Raw genomic sequence first — 19363 nt, 5'->3', positions numbered from 1 at the left:
TGAAGGCATGACCCGTCTTTGTTTCTTTTCTATTCAGCTAACTACATATTTCCAGGGCCTATCGCAGGAAATCTGGCTCATCCCATCCTGTGGATTGGAAACACTCTAGATCCAGCTACGCCACTCAGGAAGTAAGCTTTTGAAATCTAATGTGTGATAAAATACTGAATTTTATCAAGTGCGTACGAAATGGCAGATAGATTCTCGAATTCGGTTGTTCTTGAACAAGACTCGGCAGGCGTGAGTGAACAAACTTTATCTTAATTCCTAATCATCAAACAATTCTGGTTGCATTCATTACATACAGCGTTGCTCCCCTGCATTCGACTCAGAATGTACAGCCAAAAATGTCCGCAGGTATTTTCAAACCGGTATACTACCTGATCTAGGAACTAGGTGTGGCCCTGATGATAACATTGATGGTATTTGATTGCTGTGAATGAAGGAAGAAAGAGGAGAACCGAGTGACATCTCTGTTAAAGCTTCCAGTGACAAATTGAATATCAAGATCATTTAGTTAAACGCTCTCCCATCTCACATTCCGACAAAAGTACATGTGCAGAATTGCCATCTCCCATGCCACTTTGATCGAACATACCATTTTTGGTAAGCCGACGAGCCTTCTTGATCAGTCGACCGGGATGATAGATGATTAGCACCAGCATCGCGAAAAACATCAAAAAAGCATCAAACACGTAGATATAAACCTCCTTAGTGTTCACGTCGGTCTTCTGACCTGCTCCAAATTGTATAGTCCGCACCAGATTGCGCAGCATTAACGCAAAGCAGGAGACGTAGATTGCCCACATGTATCGCTGCCAGGGAAGATCGGGATGAATATTAAGGAGAGGTGTAGGTCGTTGTTTGAGACGTCGATGAAAGCTAGCCGCAACCAAAATGAAGAAAGCGAAGACGATCAAAGAAAAGATCAGGCCAGCCAGCACAACTTTCTTGCCGATCTTCATCACTTGCTCGTCACCCGTCACTTGAACACCTGCACCTCCTAATTGTGTACAGAAGCAAAGCACGTCATTCATGACGAAAACAAAAGTCAACCACTTGACACGCATACTTGATAGATGTTCGGCGCCGAAAGAGCGGATGATGCGGCCGAGGACCATGTAAACTGTAGCTGCAACGAGGGGTGGTGCGCAGAGAATAAGCATCTCTTGAAGCGCCCAGGACTTGATCTCGAATCGGGACTCATGGGACCATGCTCGACCATAGTAACCGAAGGTTTCGCCTGGTTGGGTTTACCGTCAGCCCTAATTTCAAATTGAATGCGGAAGAGAAAGTCATACAGATTCCACCCAATATGAGGGGGATAAAATAGGCAGCACGAAATGGAAACATCAGAACAATATGCGCCAGAGTCGTGACACCAAAAATACCCATGAAGGCATATCCAGCTGTTGCGGATGGTGTATAAGGATAGAATTCTACCCAAGGATCAGATCCATTTTGGCCGGGGTGAAAAACAATATCCATTTTCGATGCAATGAGAATATATGTTCAACTTCTTATTCTAGGTCCTAGTACGGGAGTACAGCCAAGCTTTATATGTATTGAAGAAGTTTCATGATATCAGTGCGTGCTATTTCTAGATTCCCAATTAGGAAATTTTGTGAACGAATACGTTTGGGTGGAGCCGACTCCACTTAATCCCAAACTTTGTAGTTTATGCTTCTTTTCTTGCCTTCCATGGGCCCTTTTTACTACTTTTTGGAATATTTTTAGAAATAAAGATCCAGGGAAATAGGCAACTTATATCGGGCAAGATACGCATATCATGAAAATTGAGATTACGCAAGTGATACATCAATTTGGAGCTTCGATACGCATTGAGCTTAAGTAAGTACTGGTGGGATAAGCCTGTCAGTCACCCTAACTAGTCTTCCCTGCTTTTCGAGTTGAGCTGCATCAGATCAAAATGCAGTTTGTTGTGAGATGATTCCCCCGTTAGAAAATGATATTGACGCCAAATCTAAGGCTAGAGACACTGGAAGAAAACCAATACGAATGCGCAAAAGCTTTCCTTATCAAGTATCGATCAGCACTTCCGACAAACATAAAGCTAAAACATGCCTTAACTTGGGAGCCTAGAACTATGGTTTTGCCCGTTATAACTCTCAAGTGCTCAGATGAAGCATTTCCAGGTCTTCACGATGATGTCGATATGGCGCTAAGGATCTGTGGTCGCTTTGTGTACATCTGGTTGATCTTGTTCGTATAAGTTCCTTTATAGCAAGTAGATGTTATACTCGTAGACAACTGTATTTGAGGAAGGATCAAGCACAATTTGACCACTGGTTGTGATTTGTTGGTCGTAAATTTGTTTCGAAATAGCAACATTGTTTCAGTCATTTGTCAAAAAGCAAAATCCATAAAGCTGTAAGCCATATGCATTAGCCGATAGAAGTTGAACTATTTGTGATAATTCATGGGGAAGCTTTATAGAGTTGTAGTTCGTTTCGCTCTTAATATGAAAGGCGCCAAGAAATAAGCGCGCGCTTCTGGTTTTGCCACCGCCCGCATTGAGATCTCGAGATATCAGTTCTTCGAACTTTCTTTTCTCTGCTGTGCAGTTTAGTCTCAAATAAGTCCGTCGAGATGTCGTCACGCGATAATGATGAGGCCGGGCAGCCTCCGTCCAAGCCGATCTCCTTATCCCTCTCGAAATCAAATGGTCTTCCCAAAAAGACCGGTTTTAACATTCAATCTTCAAATCGCGGACGTCCTACTGGCTCCCCAGCCAGCGGCCGGTCTCTTCCTCGACGTCCTCACCAGCTCGGAAACGATGATGACTCCGACGAAGACGAAGTCCCTCCAGTCCACGAAGAAGTCTCGGGTTTCGACACCCACACCGGTGGCGCTATCACCATGGACGGACAGGCAGTCGATGATGCCAAGAAACCTCTAATAATTCCGGTCACAAGCAAGAACAATTGGCGCGACCGCGCAGGTCTCAACGTGAAGAAGGGGAAGAAGAACTTGCTTCCCCGTGAAGTACAAGCTATGCAAGAAGCCGAAAGGAATGGACAAGCACCTGGTGGAGAGCCCACAGTGGAGACAGATGCGCCGAGTATGGCATTCGGCTTGAGCTTCGCGCAGGAGTCTGCAGCTCAAGAGATTGCTGAATCAACGAACGAAGACCAGTCCATGCCCGATGCGGCTCCTGTGGAGACCACACCTCTCACCGATGACCAGATTGCTATGCAGGCGCTAATTCGCGAAAGCAAGGGCGAAGTCGAGCGAAGGTCGGATCTTGTTATCCAGGCCGCCGCCAAGGACGAAGCGGAGGACGAGGAAGCCCCGGTCCACCACTCCGAAACTAGCTCTTTCCGTACAGATGTGGCAACGCGGCCGGAATCTGCTACTCTAGACGCCTACAATGCGATTCCTGTTGAAGAATTCGGTGCCGCCTTGCTACGGGGAATGGGCTGGAAGGATGGTCAGTCTATCGGACGAGGCGACTATAGCAGTGCAACTGCTGCAGAGAAGGCCAACAAGCCTCGTATCCCAGAACGACGACCTGGGTTCCTCGGTATTGGCGCGAAAGACTCTTCCGGCGGCAAAGGTGCTGAAACCGAGCTCGGTGCCTGGGGAAAATCGGCTATGCGCAAGGCCTCCAGGAAGCAGGGTGAAGGTGACGACAAGGTTGAGGGTGTTTACATGCCCGTCACGATGCGGAACAAGAAGACCGGCGAACGCCTCACCGAGGAGGAACTTGCTGCAAAGAAAAAAGAGGCTGAGTCTAAGCCCGCTCAGGAGGACGACTGGCGCGAGCGAAGAGATCGCAATCTCGAGAAGAGCGGCCGAGACAAAGACCGGGAATACCGCAAACGCGATTACGATGACGAGGAGGATCGTTCTCGTCGAAAGACTGGTTCTTCGCGTCGTGACCGCAGTCGGTCTAGCGGCCGACACTCTTCTAGTCGCTCTTCTCGATACGATGATGCCGATAAGAGCAGACGAGATGACCGTTCCTATCGTGATCGAGACTATGATCGGGATCGTCGTCGGGATCGTGATGATGACAAGGATCGAAGGAGAGATGGGGATCGGGAGCGTGATAGGGATCGCAGTTATCGGTCCCGAGATGACAGATACAGCAGTTCCAGGCACTCGTCTCAATCGTCCCGAAACGACCGAGACCGAGAGCGTGATCGTGACTCACGCCGAAGCCGACGAGACGATTAGAGATAGAAACAAGGGATTGGAAGGACATCCACACTATTTGTATATGATAACGCTGTGTCTTGGAGCTGCACAGTCACTCCATCCGGCAATTTGACTACGAGTTCGCTTCAAAATAAAGATACCCCGAACAATAAGACTCATATGGTTATGCCAAAGAACAAGTTCACGATATACTGTTCAATTCTATAAAAGATTGGCTTTTATCCTTCCCACCCATGGTACTCCAGAACAAAAGCGCCAAATTCAATGTACAAACAGAAAGACTGGAGGCCAGATTATGCTTCCAACATGATAACATCCTTTTCATGCTCTTCCTCGCTGACATCACCCACAGTCAAATGGCGAAGTCCACCAAGCCCAACACCACCATCCATCTCCCCAAGAACCCACTCAACCAAGTAGCTGTCATCGACCAGCTCCTCAACCCGGCGATAGTGTCTCTCTGTGTACGCGGCCAGAGCCTGCATAATATCCTTCATACCCGCAGCAGCACGACCATTCTTTCCGCGGACGGACTGGGTCGCGAGCTCCACGAAAGTGGACGCAGGGTAAGAGCGGAACAGAGCATAAAGGATACGCTGAGAAACGCGTGAGGTGCGAGCATTGGTGTTCCAGTCACGGATACGGAGCAGGAGAGTGCGCAGGTTCGCGGGGTCCAAGTTCTGCAGGACCTCGTCGATGGCAGGGTTACCTGACAGACTGGCTGCGGCACGCTCGCGGTCCTCGGCCGGGGAAGTCGGGTCGTCTGCGGCGTCAATTGCGGCCTTGAAGAGCGAGAGCAGTCTACCGGGGTGGTTGAGCTGGAGAGCCAGAGTAATGGCTTCACGGTAGGCACCAGCACGGATGTAGTTCTGCAGCTCTTGGTCTTGCTCGACGCGAGCAGAGTTGGCGTGGACGGCGGCTGTGTATGTGGCTGACGTGGTGTCGGTCCAGAAAGTCACTGTTGCATCGGCGGAGCCGGAGGCGAGGGCGTAGGGCGTGCTGTTGAGGTTGGAGGAGATTTGCTTTACATCTGAGCGTGAGCCGGATGGAGTTGGGCTGGCGAGTGCCCAGACTCGGTCGATGTGGTTGTCCAGAGTTGTTTCGAGCTCGCCGGTGTAGGGAGACCAGATCTTGACAAGACCATCTGCGGCGGCGGAGGCAACAAGGGGACGGGCCTGGATGGCTTCGTTCTTGCGTGCCGCTGCAGCCTCTTCATCTTCGTCATCATCTTCTCTGTTGGATACCTGGGGAGGAGGGAGCCAGAGAACCTTGAGGACACTGTTGGTGTGGCCCTCGAACGTAAGGAGACAGCTGTAGTCAGACAAGCTCCAGAGCTTGACGGTCTTGTCACCCGATCCTGTGACCGCCAGGCCACGGCTCGTGCTTGTGCGCGAATCGGAGTTGATGATCGGTGTACCTTGAGGGGCGAATCGCACAGACCAAACACCTCGCTTGTGACCACGCAACACACCCACCGCTGAACCTTCATCGGCGGCCCAAATCTTCACGGTGCGATCTTGTGATGCTGAGGCAAACAACTCAGATGTAGAATCGACATCAATGGCATTGATATCCTTCTCGTGAGCCTTGCGGGTGTAGATTGCCTTGGGGGAGTGTGGCTTTTCTCCCTTCAAAGGGGTAAGCTTGCTTGTATCCCATCGTTTGATTGTGCGATCTTGGGAACCAGTGATCAAGAATGACGGGGGGTGGTTCACGGGGTCATTATAAGCGGCGCTTCCAACAGGCGGGGGCACCCGCGGCAAGGCGATTGCTCCCAGAGACTCCGCGTGACCGGTGAAGATAGCGAAGCAAGTATATGATGATGTCTTCGGGTCAATGCGCCAAAGACGAGCTGTGTTGTCTTTGGCACCAGTTGCAAGCCAGTGTCCTGACCAGTCGACGTCCAAGCAGATAATGATATCTTCGTGACCCTCAAGGTGTGTGACATCGGCACCAAAGTATTCCTCTCCTTGATTCGAAGGTCGGTCTTCAGAGGGGGCAACTGAGACCACACGAATGGTCTCGGTGTTGGTGGCCAAAGCAATCATGGACCGATCAGCTCCAACGTAAGCCAAATCAATGATCTCATCGTCATTTCCAGAGATACGGCGAATGACAGTCAAGGGCTCCAAGCTTGACCCTGGCTTATAGCCGGACAGTGCCTCCAGCGAGTGAACTCGCAGAGTTTGATCTGCATGAACAGTGAGGACGAAAGGTAGGCCGGCTGAATATTGGATAGCAACAACACTTTCAAACTCCTCTCCGGCTTCTTGTTCTTCTGTAACCTCGCTTCCGCGGTTGCAGTCCCAAACTCGCAGCTTTCCATTCTCTCCACCAATCACACACAGAGGGCTGTCCGCGATGAAGGCCGCGGCTTCCACGCTCTCCAGAACAGGGATAATGCGGCGAGTTTTCCAAGTGCGTGCATCCCAGACAATTACTGTCTTGTCTCTACTTGCTGAGATCAGTGCGTTCTCTGACGGAGAGAAAGACAAACTCCGAACAAGAGAGACATGTGACTCAAGCGATGCGATAGACTTTCTCTTGTGCAAATCCCATACGCGCATCTTGCCATCCTCACTGCCGGATGCTAGGCGGAATCCTGCAGTAGAACCTGTGGGAGCGGAACCCTCCATATCTTCGTCGTCATCGGTTGTCTTTTGCTTCGACTTGTTCTTCTTGGAGGACTTAGTTTCGCTGTCGGCGGTAGGAACCTCAAAAAAGCAAAGCGCAGACACAACACCACCATGGCCATGGAAAGTGTGTGTGACAAAACCACCTCTGATATCCCAAACCTTGATCGAGCCATCAGCACCACCGGTGGCAAGCAATGTGCCGGTAGGATCCACTGAGATGGTAACAACAGGAGCTGTGTGGGGTTTGAGAGTTCGGAGAAGGTTCGCTTCAATTGTTTGCGAAGACTCGTCGAAAGTTGTGAGAGAGTAGATGCGCATAGACATCGAACGGGAGCAAACAATAGCGTGAGAGGCAGATGGTGTGACTAGAAGAATTGTCAGCAAATTATTGCGATAATGAGGACATTCAAATTCAAATACTTACTAGCCAAACCAGTGACAATTTCTCCATCCTGTAGTGTTTATGCAATTAGCGTTTTGCAATTAAACAACCTGTATCCAACTGGAAAGGAACCTACTCCTTCAAGACTGGCAAGCTGGTTGCCAGTCTCCAAATCAACAATCAATGCATCCTCGCCCACGCAGCTCAGCAAGATGCGGCCACTGGCATCCAGCGCCGTGCTGCCGCCGGTGTAGATGGGGCGGAGCGTGCGGGACGCCTCAAAAGTGGTTTTGACGATAGCTTTCGACATGACTCTATAATATCTCGGCGTGAAAAAGTAAAATTCAGCACGCCATTGCCCAGTCGAAGAGCCGTAGAAACTGCGTCGCAAAAAAACGGCAGCTTGAGCGGGCAACTTTTTTTGATGTTTGCACTGTTTGTTTGATGATAAGATATGGTCTGTGCCTCAGGCCAAACTGTAGCCGCCACCTTCGTTTCACTCTTGAACATCGTTGAATACTCAGTTTCTGTTAGGCTTCTCACTGCTTTTTAATATGATGGTGATGTAGCTGCATTACTGGCTCAGTGATTTTCAAATATGGGACGACAGGCTTATTTGAACCGGCTCGCTTTGGTAAGCCCCATCTGTTGCCCAGCGCACTCCCACTTTTTATCTGCAATTAAGTACCAGGGTCTTATTAGGTCGGGCTGAATCTTAAGAAATAGGTTCTTCCTGATCTAGAGAGTGCCCATGATCATCTGGACTGTGAAAGCTTTCAACTATTTGGCCCCACCATATTGTTTCCGTATGAATATACAAAAGCCCTGGCATGATAACACCTTGTTTCATGAGATCTTTTTCAATGTCTTGAAATGAAATGTCATATTAACTTCTTTCAAGGGCCGGTCGCCATATGAAGCGCCTGATAGCGGGATAGTGGCTACCTCAAACACTTGCCAACAGATATCCACCGCGCACGCAGACAGTTACGTGCAACAATATGATGCTCGTGGCCACCCTATTAACCCCGAGTCCAGAGCTCTTGGGAAAGAGCTACGAAGAGCAAAAAATGACATTCTTTCAACAATGGGGATTGTCGTCAGCAGAGAAGATCGAAATTCCGGTTCACCCAGTGAACTGCAAAAGATTAACCAGATTGCGAGTGAGAACGACTTTGGATTGGTAATAACGACCCTTGACCAATTGTTCATTTTCTTCGGTACCTGGTGGACTTCATCACTCACTGGTCGTGTCCAGGTAATCAAATTTAACCCACTTTCGATATGCATCTAGCTAACAATTGGATGATTGTTCAGACTTACAAGCACTATACACATTCTGCGTTAATTAATGTCATTCAGTCTGAAAGAGACTCCGCAGGCATTTTCAATTTCTATTTCGCAGGTATTCCAGCATGGGCAATGTCAAGTGGATTGGCTATTGCTCGTGAAACTCCGTTGAAACGTGTTTTCGTCTCTCTTCGAGACTACACTCTGTCTTTGACTGGCGAATTACTTGGAGTCCGTTCTCTCTTCGGGTTGATTTATACAGTGTGAGTAGTTCGTCTGTCAAATTGGCTAACACCAACTGACTATGAATGTAGAGCGAGAAACTATGTACTTATGCTGTCTTTGGAGTTCTATATGTACTCTACACTCCAGTCACTGTGCCTTGTATCTCCCTATTCCATCCCCAGTGCCAGTCTTCTGCTTCCCTTTGGTGAACAGTCTCTGTTGCGACTGCCACAACTTCCCACCGATCTTTCCCCTCACTCGCTGGCCACATCGTTTGTGGGTCTTTTGACTTCTCCCGGTGCCCTAGTTTTCCTTTACGGCTACTACTTGAGACCTCAGCTTGAAGAGCGTATCTATCGGTTGATCCGACGACGCCTTCCAAAGTCAAACGTTCCGGATGAGCTTTCTGTTCGGGTGGCTTTTGAAGAAAATCTGATAGAGTGGGTGGTGCCCACACTTGGGCGCAGGTCGGATGAAGAATTGCATCGATCTAAGCTCACGCTGATTGAAGATATCAAATGTGAGATAGGGGTTTTCCGAAGATGGATCTTCTCATTCTTTGGACTTATATCGAGCAACTCCGCAAACCAGCAAGCTCTCCAGTCTTTTAGAGACGAAAGGATCGAACGGATGCGGCGGACTTCAAGAGAACAAGACAGGGAAAGGATGGAAAGGATTGAATCCATGTTGAATTCCATCGAGATGTTACAACATGAACCTGACGGAGCAGAACTCAATATTGTCCGCACAGAGGAACCAAGTGGCCCCTCGCCTAGTCCGCCGGGGATCACCCTGGAGGCCCAAAATGCCCCGGTTGCGCCATTGCCGCCGCCACAGGAGAGAAATAGGCCCACAAACTTGGAAGACATGAACCAGGAGGTGCTGCATCAAGTGCTTACAAATGAGAATCGCATGTCTCAATCGCCGGGGGAAATGAGCAATGATTACTTCTCTGAACTAACAACTGTTGGACGAACAAGTGGTCTTTCAACTACCTCAAACCCACAGGGTCAAACAAGTGAATCGCAAAATGGTGAGACTTTTGCCATGGACCGACAAAACTCACGATCTAATACACTCTTCTCTCGCCCATCTTCACCAGAAACATCTCCACCTACTTCACCGCGCGTCAGAGCATCATTGATCCACCAAAATTCTGACATTATTACGATGCAACTTGAGTTGCTGGGTAACCGTAATCGTAATCTGCAGACACCAGCCTCAAATCTTGCTCAGCTAAATGCTTTAGCCGGCAATGATTCGACGGGCTCAAATCGGATCCCAGATGCCATGGACAGAAGATCCATAGCTGAGTTTCTCGAGGCTTTGATCTTGAGTCAAGCACAGCGTCAGGTACTCAACCCACCCCCGGCGGCGGATGCTGACGGTCTCTCCAACATCACGGCCGGGGCTTCCAATCCAACGCCCCACGACGTGGGTGTCCCTGGGCCAGGGCCTGAAAACATGACCCAAGACACTCAACCCGTTGAGTCGCCGCCCTTCGAATCCATCGAAGAGGCCCTAGAGGCGATCACCCCGAACGTTCTTCCAGATGGTGTGGAAGAGCCAAACGACGATGAATCATCCAACGACCCAATTCCGGCCGCATTCGCAGATAATAATGATGACGCCCAGTCTGACACCCTTGTCCAGCCAATTCTGCCTTCTTCTCTCATGCCTGGACAATCGACAAACCCTCCAGCACAATCTCACCGGGTTACCCTTCTTTCGGCCTACCCAGTGGATGCACTCGCATCCCATCTCGCGGCTGCCCTCAGTGGCATCATACTCGCGCCCCTTGAAGCACTTTACCTCCGTTCCTTGAGTCAGTCTTGGTTAATCAGACACCCTTCTTCTACAACTCGTCTCTCGGATCTTCATCCTCTAGGTCTTTGGTTCGGAGGCAGTACATGGTCCGACATTGGTGTATATACTGGTCGGATGGTGCTCATGAGAGGAATGCAAATTGCAATGAGGGCGGGAATTTGGGGATTCCTGGTTGGATCGACTATGAGAATTGGGAGGAATTTCTGCGGTTGGGGGAAATTGTGATCTGTATTTCTTTTCAAGGGGTTGTCTGTACCCAGGTGGTCTCTCTACTCTTCCTGCCGCCTATGAGTCAAATTATTTTTCTATCCCACAGTAATCCAAGAAGATAAATCAACATAATTTCGTCAAGTTTATTGGTACATCAGATCTGCTCTTGATGGAAAAGCATATAAAAGATATCAAGATTAAACTCCAGATCAAGTCCCTCGGTTAACCCATCTTCATTTATGCACGACCTTTGCCTTTTTGTCCAGAGGTCTTGCGCCGCTCCCAAACCATGAGATATCCTTCACGCGTGAAAAGTGTCTCAGTTTCCGCACGCTTGACAAACAAGTCTTGAATCTCGAGCCACTCCGGACCCTTCTGCTGCTGTGCTGTTGCATTTCCGTTTTGTGTTCGTGTGTTCTCGGCAGACATAGCTTTGTCGTGAAGCTGGACAAGCCAGGAGACCTTCTCACTGCCACCACCGGCACCAGTAGAAGAGCCGCCGGCTCCAGATGCAGCCTTGACACCCTTATCAGCGGCGTCATCCATCTCACCGGGTGCAGCTATAGCGGGGTCGAGAATGACGTTTGCCACGAGATCATACAAAATTGGCTCGCCAGGCGAACAGACATCGGGGTTTGGTTCGACATAGGGGGACATGTCTAAAGAGCGAGGGGAGGGGAAAGTAACAATGGTGGGGTTTCGCTCGGAGACGAAGCGATTCTTGCTGAACCGCTTGATGTGGAAGAAGAGATAAGGAGGAAGGGGGTGGAGGAGACGGTGTCGGACACGGTGGTCCAATTTCTCCGAAGCCGTGTAGCCGTTATATTTGTTCAACAGGGTGGTTAAGGGAATCTGGGGGATGATTGATTCCCGGTTGGCAGACTGGAAGAGAGGCGTAGGAGGTAGATCCAAGGTCAAGATAAGGAAAGGTGTGACCTGGCTCTTGATTGTACCAGATTCGGTAAATACCAAGCGGGCATTCTGGGTATCAGAATGAGCGGTGATAGCTTGACTTTCAATTCGTACGCGGCCTTGGAACGCCGCGTGCACGACACTTGTGGGGGCAGGTGAGGGCTTTTTGGATCCTCCCAAAGCGAGGTGCAGGCTGTTCAAGAACCAGGATAAGAAGTCCACCGGGTCTGCCTGGTTCGTGAGTGTGAAGCGCTTCGAAGATCGCAAAGCGACCTCCTGTAGCAACTCGTGCGGAGAGACATGTGACCGGAATGCCTTTGGGTTCCATAGCTTTCGCACTAGTGTGCTGAAGCGAAGAACTATTTCTGGCGTACCAGGTGTAGGGAAGTTGTGGAGGAGGAAGAAATTGCGGATTGGCAGAACATGTGCCAGTAGTTGGGCTACAACGTTGACGTAGTCGTTGGCCTTGATATTGTTCATGCCGACAAATCCTACGAAATGAACATTAGTTTTTCGACATCTCCAGTTCGAATTGTGCAGTGAGTTCTTACCTGGTCTATATTTGGTTCCAGAAAGGTCCCAGGCATCGTGCACTTCCTTGTCAAGCTTGACCACCTCGTTTTTGGTGTAGTGCGGGTCGACCACGTATTTGATGTCGTCCAAACTCTTGCTCTGGACTTCGTATCCTTCTGGCAAGACGTAGACCTTTTTTGTGCCGATGTTGATAAAGACGTGATGTCCGACCTCAAGCGCGTGAAAATACGCATGGGATTTGGGACCACGACCCTGAAAGTACTTGCCGCAGACGAGACAGGCGTACACGTTGATATTGGACAGACTGACGGAGCACAGTTTTTCGAAATCGAAATCCAAGATCTCGCGATTGATCGTGTCAAGGTACAGGTCGCCGTAGCCTTCCATGGGAGCACTTTGTCGCTTCGGAGCACTGAGCGCAGGCGCATCTTCGTCAATATCCGACAGTCCTGACTGGTCATTTTCGCCCTCTTCGAGCTCCTCTTTTTCTAGTTCAGCTGCCCCTTCGAGATCGACATCCGCGCCATTGCGATCTGTCGGCTTTTGGTCGCTCGTTAGCCCTGCACTGTCGCCAAAATCGTCGTCGTTGTCTTCGACACGGGCCTTTTTGGAAGCAGGTGAGCCAGAAAAGTCTCGTTCCAGGGGAAGCTCTGCGGGCCTTTTGGACATTGTGATATGGTTGCGATAAAAGATTGGCGATCACGGAGTTCTTGAGTTTCCGAAAGCTCGAGATGCGCTAATGCAAACAAGACAAACAGCAGCATCGACTATGACAGCAGACAAAACGATCTCCAAGCTTCCCTTGGTCTTTTTGAGAGAGATTTTGGGTAGATTTGTTTATTATAATCCTCTAGGCCACCTAAGAATCTAGTCTTCAATTGACTTGCTACAGCCTAAATCATGCCGACTGTTTTGAGGACTATCTCAGAATCAAATAAAAACGTCATAGGATGTGATAAAAACGCCGTGGTATGTCGACCTTTAAGCACTCCGAACAATCTTATCGTTATCAACAGGAATTTCCTGTACGCCATCCTTTGTAACCACCTTGACCAGGACCTGTAGAAAATTGAGTCAGAATATGGTCCGAAAGATCGTTTGTTCGGAAAACTTACTCCCTTGTAGTCAATGGGTAGTCTGCGCTTCAGCTCGTCTGTGCACAGGGTGAGGAGTTTAAGACCCTCCTCAAGTGAGATGTCGGGGTTGTGGTGTTTGTCAAGGATGGAGAGGCAGTAGTATCTAGCAGAGTCAGTATCGATCGTCTCACCCGGAGCTTCGCATCATCCGACATCAAAGGGCGATAAAACATACTGTGCATAGCCATGAGCGGCGTACGGCAGGGGTGCCAATGACGCGAGGTAATCAATCCAGTACAGATGAGGCTTTTCAGTGACCGGATCTATACCACCAAGCAGCAGGTTCACTGTGTAGGGACTCCGTGATCGTAAGCTCCGCGCCAATTCGCCCCGCACGAAATTGGCAACTGCGGAGGGGCTGAGTTCGGTGTCATTACGCATACTGTAGAGTGCAGCGTTGGCTTGAATGTATTCGGCGAATTGAACTAGTCAAGGAAGCTCGTAAGTATCTTGTTTGTCTCTTTGAAGCAGTCTACATACCAGTATCTCCAGACTCGCCGGAGAAGGCCATGAGTGTGTGCTTGTTCAACTGTCGTGTCTTATCATCCTCGGCCTTGAGAACTGTCGGGCCTCTCATTGCAGCCTTGGATGCAGCAAGAATGACGAAGTCCTTGCCGGCGATACCCAAAAGAACCTCCCTGGTAAAGACCGTCAATGGCCATTTTCAAATAAGCAGGTATCATCATGAATACACTTACATGTTGGCGGTATGGATTAATAAATCAAGAAAATATGAGCAATTTAGATGATTAGAGAAGACGAAGGGGAGTAGTGGTCAAGTGAGGAGCGCCGCGCGGTGAGCTTGACGCCTGGAGCTCCCGTCTACCTGGGTGGGCAGCTTAGTTTGATGAGTAAGCGCCGCCCTGGAGCGCTTTTTTTTCTGCCAAAAAAAAGTTGAAGTTTTGATCTCCGCAACCCGAGTCTTTTGCGAACGCCATACATCTCTTTTTTACAGAGATCAGGAAGTGACAGACTCGACAATCAGTCGTAATGTCGTCGTTTTTCACTGTCCCAAATTCCCAGCGCAAGCGGAAGAGAGACGACCGCGCTGCACCACCGGGATCGAAAAAGAGAGGCGTGGACGCCAAAACCGACAGCGGTCGACGGAAAGAGAGAGAAGATTCAATCTCTGGAAGTGATTTGGATGACGCTGCTGGAATCGACTCGGCAGAGTCAGGCGACGAGAGTGGATCGGACTCGGAAGGCGAAACCGCAGCGGATCGAAGATTGAAACTCGCTGAACGCTACCTGGACAACATCAAAGGAGAAGTCGACGAAGCTGGTTTCGATGCGGCAGATATTGATCGGGACCTGATCGCAGAGCGACTCAAGAAGGACGTTGACGAGTTCAAAGGGCGGACGTTTCGTCAAATTGCTGCGAAACTATCCATTCCCACGGCGTCCCATTCATTTTTCCGCTCCGATACCCAGTCAACCACCAACATCGCAGTTCACCCCCCATTTGTCTACACTGTTTCTAAGGATAAGACTTTGACCAAATGGGAATTGGCTACACCCACTGTACCGGCAGCAGAAGAAACGAGCGGTGATAACGATACCTCCAAGCGACCCCCGCGTCCCCAGCGGAAGAAGCCCAAGCGCGTGAGCTATGCTCGGGGTATGCGCAAAGTGAGCGAATCAACTGAAGAGCAGGGACACACTGGTTCCATTCTATCCGTTGCTGTCTCTCCTTCTGGAAAATTCGTGGCCACCGGTGGAGCGGACAACAAACTTGTCATTTGGGATGCAGAGACATTGACCCCCACCAGGACATTTTTGCAACACAGGGACTCAATTTGCAGTCTCGCTTTTGCGCGCCATATCTCTACCATGAGCTCTGGAGAGCAATTGTTCTCTGGTTCGTACGATCGCACAATTAAAACCTGGTCTATCAGCGGAGCAGGCCACGCCTACGTTGAAACACTATTCGGTCACCAGGACCATGTCACTGGAGTTGCTGCTATGACCATCGATGAATGTGTCAGTGTCGGTGCTCGGGATCGCACAGCCCGATTGTGGAAGGTTGTCGACGAAACACAGCTTGTGTTCCGTGGTGGTGCATCAAGAAGCGCCCCTTACCATGAAAGCAATATCGATTGCATTGCCCCCCTTCCTCCCAACCACTTCGTTACTGGGTCAGACTCTGGCTCTATCTCGCTCTGGTCAATTCACAAGAAGAAGCCACTTTACACTGTCCGCCAGGCCCATGGCTTGGACCCGGTTCCCCCTCTGGATGTTCTATCACCCGAATTAGATGAGAAGATCGCTGCTCATAATGCGCGGCACATGCGCCCCACGCCCCGGTGGATCACCGCGCTCACTACTCTCCCTGGTACCGATGTTGTCCTCAGTGGAAGCTGGGACGGTTGGATCCGCGCATGGCGCATCTCAGACGATAAAAAAAGCATCATCCCTCTGGGCCCCATCGGTGCAGGCCGTCTTGGCGATGTCACTCCAGACACACCATCCCAGCAACTCAACCAGACCCTTGCACTTGATGCCACCCCAGAGTTGGAACAAAAGGAGCCAGAGCCTTTGATCAAGGGTGTTATCAACGATATTGCTGTCTTTGAAAGACGCCCTGAATCTGACCTGCCTGGTGCCGATGCGAAATCTAAGGAGGCTTGCAAGAATGAACCTCGTGGTGTATCCATCGTTGCCGCAGTCGGCAAAGAACACCGCCTGGCTCGCTGGAAGTGTTTTGACAATACCTTCTATGAGGGGCCTACTTCTGGCGGCCGCAACGGTGCTGTCGTGTTTGAAGTTCCATTCACCACTAATGATCCTGTGGCGGCTGGTGTATAAATTTTGTTCATAATTGATCTTCCGGTCTTCACTGGTCGAGGATAAAAATGGGGAGCGTTGCTCGGGGTCAGGTGTATTTGGAGTCAGATATGTGTAATTCTACCATTTTTGCATATGTACCGGATTCCTTCGGTGCATTGAATTCAACTATATCCTTTTTCCAAGCAGCTAATGTCATGGTAGATCTGTAGATGTTGGCTATTCCATAGAAATTGAAGATCTGGGCAACAACAATTCCCTACTTACACTTCTTCGGTTACTGTCTTATGCGGAGGGTGTTTCCTTCTCTAGTTCGAAGACGGAAACCGAAACACGTTGACCGCAGAATGAATGATGTATAAAGTCATAGAGTCCCGGAGAACCATTATGATGACTGAAGTTTGTTCATTCAAAGATTGAGCTCATTGCGCTCCATCAACATTGATCAATTATTGGCCATTCTAATTCAAGGAATATGGGAACGATATAGAAAAAGAGATAAAAGAGGATGAAAGACGAAATACCTAAACAGCAAGTATGGCGGGTAAAAAGAGCCAAAATCAACCAACAGGGCAGTTAGTGGTTACGATACCTAGGTATAGGAGCTTAAGGTGATGAGATATATAAATATTCTCGAATAATAACCGATATAATCAGTCGAAGCGTAAACTGACTGGTCATATATTGACGCCCTTGGGCGCGTGATTATGTGATACTGCCGCCTGAGGCCACAAAATACATATCTGCCCTTCCTCAAATAATTTAGATCACTCTATTCTTTTACTTGTTTTGTTATTCACTGCTCACATAATAACGCTAAACGTCCTCCATCCTCCGATTCATCAGCGTTATTTCTATTGAAGCTTCTTGAGCTCGCCTTGCCACACCAAACTTTTACTTTTCCGGACCCCCACCCATCTACCGGAACTCGCGCCTTCACCCGGAGAAACCTTCAACACGGATTGGTCGATGGTCAGGCTTACCCCTGCGATACTCGAGCTCGTGACGGGTGTTAGAACAAGTACATAATGGCATCCACCAGTGACTTCAAAACTGAGGCGTCGGGAGTAAGCTAAGGGCTCGCATCTACTCGGAAGCACCATTGAAAACTGACGAGTGATTTAGCTTGTTCACACTCTCCAAGACCATGTGCATGATATCCGTACTCTGGTACAGTGTGGTGTCTGCATCCTAGCCCTTTACGAACCTTTTACCCTCGCCTGCGGCCACACCTTTTGCTACTCAGTGAGTCCTTACACGCCCATTTGATTCTGATCATATATGCTGACCAAAATTCTTCGCAGTGCTTGAAAAGTTGGTTCCAAACGAAACGAACATGTCCAGATTGTCGCGCGCGTGTCAAAACACAACCGGCGCCAGCCTACCTGGTGAGTTTACGAACTACCTTCAATTCCACTCATTGGGTCTAACTCTTTTTTGTTGTTGTAGGTCCGGGCCATGGTGCAGATGCTCACAGGTCGTGCAGAGCTGTTGGAAAAAGGAGAAACAACCAAGGATCACACCAAACATCAAAAGATAGCAGCAGAGGAGCTGGAGGAGGACAAAGCGAATAACCATCCAACTAAAGGTGGTCTGTTTGGTGGACTTTTCAAGCCCAAGCCTCCTCGTCTGGAACCTTTGTATGACTTTGACGACAATGTACCGCGATGTCCTCATTGTGGATGGGAACTCGAAGACGGAAACTGTCCATCATGCGGCTATCAACAACCACCGAATGCCGGAGATTCTGATGGAAGTGAGTCAGATGACTACAGCGAAGACGATCTAGACTCATTCGATGGCTTGGACGAAGCGGGACCAACGGAGGGTGATCTCATTGACAACATTGCCGAAGAGGACGACTATCCAAGATGGACTCCGGATCAGGACCTTATTTGGGCGGAATTTGCGCGTAACAATCCCACCATGCGAGCCTTGCAACAGCAAGCGTTTCGGCAGCACCGCATGAACCACCATGTTCCTGGTCGGCCCTATTTCCCTCAGCATCACATGGTCCCACAAGGCAACAGCGACCTCGGGCTATTGTATCGCGCTGCACCTGCTCATACCAATGGGGATGCATACGACGAGGAAGATGAAGAAGAGGACGATGACGAAGATGAAGAAGACGAGTATGATGAGGCAGACTCCTTCATTGATGATGAAAATAACGATGTGCCCACAAGCTCTTTCATCGATAATGGGCTTCACGACACGAGTGGCGAGGTGTATGACGAGCACTCAGATTCACAGCCTTCCACTGGTACTGTTGTGGATGATATCCATGGCGGTGACACTTCAAGCACAGATGGGCTGCGTCAATGGAGAGATACCACTCCTTACATCGATATCGATGAAGAGTCAGCTGAGTCTTCTGAAGATGAAGATGAAGCAGTCCGGCCGCCTCCTCGACGTCCACAAACTGCGTCACGGTCTCATTTCTTCCAACCCCCTAGCCAGGCTTCATGGCTCACAGCAAGATCAAGGGCCCAGGCAATTCCTGACTCGGATGATGAGGTTGAGGAAATATCGGGAGAGTCGGAATCCGAGATCTCGCCGCCCGCTCGTCGGCCCGCTGGACGCGCCATTGCTTCGGGAAACACGGCCGGAAATGCGATAACTCTTGACGATTCAGACGAGGGGCCTGTCGGCCCGGTGAGAAGAAACACGCACAGACGGCATATGAGATTCTCCCCATATTGAGTCAGATCTTCCTACCACTGACTTTCAATCTGCGTTTACCTTTATGGGTCTATTTTAATGTTTTGCTTTGACTTCAACTTCAGCGCGGCGCTTGGGTATTGTTCTAGAGACACGCTTGGCACTTCTTTTTACTTTGATATCCTAAAGAATTTTTTAACTTGATGACTAGAATGGTCAGTCTTATTCTCGTGATGATTTTTATTCCTCTCTCGGTCCACAAGTAATCCTATAAACGCCCCTATATTTTCTCTATATATTCTCCGGTTGGTTTGCGTCGCAATCTTCAAGATAATTTTAAAAGCTTCGTGTTTCCTGAGATATGAGGAGCCGTCACTACTTTAGGGCTATCATAACCCTCGTTCTCCTAAAGAGGCCGTGGTTGTGTGACTTGGATATTCCACGATGAATCGCACCAGAGATCACACATTGGCTTATTTTCCACTTCTTTAACTACATACGTAGTTCGTTTGCATCTTTCCGGCTTCCAGTATATCTCATTATGTTTACACTTAAAGTTTTGTAATGGATGAATCTATGAGAAT

The 19363-nt window shown here is 49.3% G+C and overlaps 8 protein-coding genes across 8 annotated transcripts; 4 read left to right on the top strand and 4 right to left on the bottom strand.

The window, feature by feature from the left end:
- Positions 1-509: 509 nt before the first annotated feature.
- Positions 510-1488, bottom strand: N7529_000552 (RTA1 domain-containing protein; the record flags this gene model as incomplete). Its single annotated transcript, XM_057236083.1, has 2 exons — positions 510-1243; positions 1302-1488. 2 exons carry the CDS (start codon positions 1486-1488, stop codon positions 510-512), a joined length of 921 nt encoding a protein of 306 aa, XP_057102886.1.
- A 1122-nt stretch (positions 1489-2610) lies between these two features.
- spp2 (spliceosome ATPase-activating subunit SPP2) lies at positions 2611-4200 on the top strand (the record flags this gene model as incomplete). Its single annotated transcript, XM_057236082.1, has 1 exon — positions 2611-4200. One exon carries the CDS (start codon positions 2611-2613, stop codon positions 4198-4200), a length of 1590 nt encoding a protein of 529 aa, XP_057102885.1.
- Positions 4201-4475: 275 nt separating this feature from the next.
- On the bottom strand, positions 4476-7510 carry N7529_000550 (U3 snoRNA-associated protein UTP13; the record flags this gene model as incomplete). Its single annotated transcript, XM_057236081.1, has 3 exons — positions 4476-7183; positions 7243-7270; positions 7337-7510. 3 exons carry the CDS (start codon positions 7508-7510, stop codon positions 4476-4478), a joined length of 2910 nt encoding a protein of 969 aa, XP_057102884.1.
- Positions 7511-7798: 288 nt separating this feature from the next.
- On the top strand, positions 7799-10767 carry N7529_000549 (uncharacterized protein; the record flags this gene model as incomplete). The annotated part of the gene is made up of 4 exons (XM_057236080.1): positions 7799-7834; positions 8102-8458; positions 8518-8753; positions 8805-10767. 4 exons carry the CDS (start codon positions 7799-7801, stop codon positions 10765-10767), a joined length of 2592 nt encoding a protein of 863 aa, XP_057102883.1.
- A 222-nt stretch (positions 10768-10989) lies between these two features.
- Positions 10990-12867, bottom strand: N7529_000548 (ubiquitin carboxyl-terminal hydrolase family protein; the record flags this gene model as incomplete). Its single annotated transcript, XM_057236079.1, has 2 exons — positions 10990-12155; positions 12216-12867. The coding sequence occupies 2 exons, from the start codon at positions 12865-12867 to the stop codon at positions 10990-10992; spliced, it is 1818 nt and encodes a 605-aa protein (XP_057102882.1).
- Positions 12868-13179: 312 nt separating this feature from the next.
- pre1 (proteasome core particle subunit beta 4) lies at positions 13180-13911 on the bottom strand (the record flags this gene model as incomplete). The annotated part of the gene is made up of 4 exons (XM_057236078.1): positions 13180-13257; positions 13314-13437; positions 13510-13759; positions 13815-13911. The coding sequence occupies 4 exons, from the start codon at positions 13909-13911 to the stop codon at positions 13180-13182; spliced, it is 549 nt and encodes a 182-aa protein (XP_057102881.1).
- A 413-nt stretch (positions 13912-14324) lies between these two features.
- On the top strand, positions 14325-16139 carry N7529_000546 (ribosomal RNA-processing protein RRP9; the record flags this gene model as incomplete). The annotated part of the gene is made up of 1 exon (XM_057236077.1): positions 14325-16139. One exon carries the CDS (start codon positions 14325-14327, stop codon positions 16137-16139), a length of 1815 nt encoding a protein of 604 aa, XP_057102880.1.
- Positions 16140-17146: 1007 nt separating this feature from the next.
- N7529_000545 (uncharacterized protein) lies at positions 17147-18821 on the top strand (the record flags this gene model as incomplete). Its single annotated transcript, XM_057236076.1, has 4 exons — positions 17147-17185; positions 17244-17363; positions 17423-17506; positions 17568-18821. 4 exons carry the CDS (start codon positions 17147-17149, stop codon positions 18819-18821), a joined length of 1497 nt encoding a protein of 498 aa, XP_057102879.1.
- Between the last annotated feature and the right edge of the window lie 542 nt (positions 18822-19363).

The sequence above is a fragment of the Penicillium soppii genome, assembly GCF_028829465.1.
Source record: "Penicillium soppii strain IBT 18220 chromosome Unknown utg000001l, whole genome shotgun sequence".
NCBI classification, from domain to species: Eukaryota; Fungi; Ascomycota; class Eurotiomycetes; order Eurotiales; family Aspergillaceae; genus Penicillium; species Penicillium soppii.
This window is presented reverse-complemented; position numbering and strand designations above follow the sequence as displayed.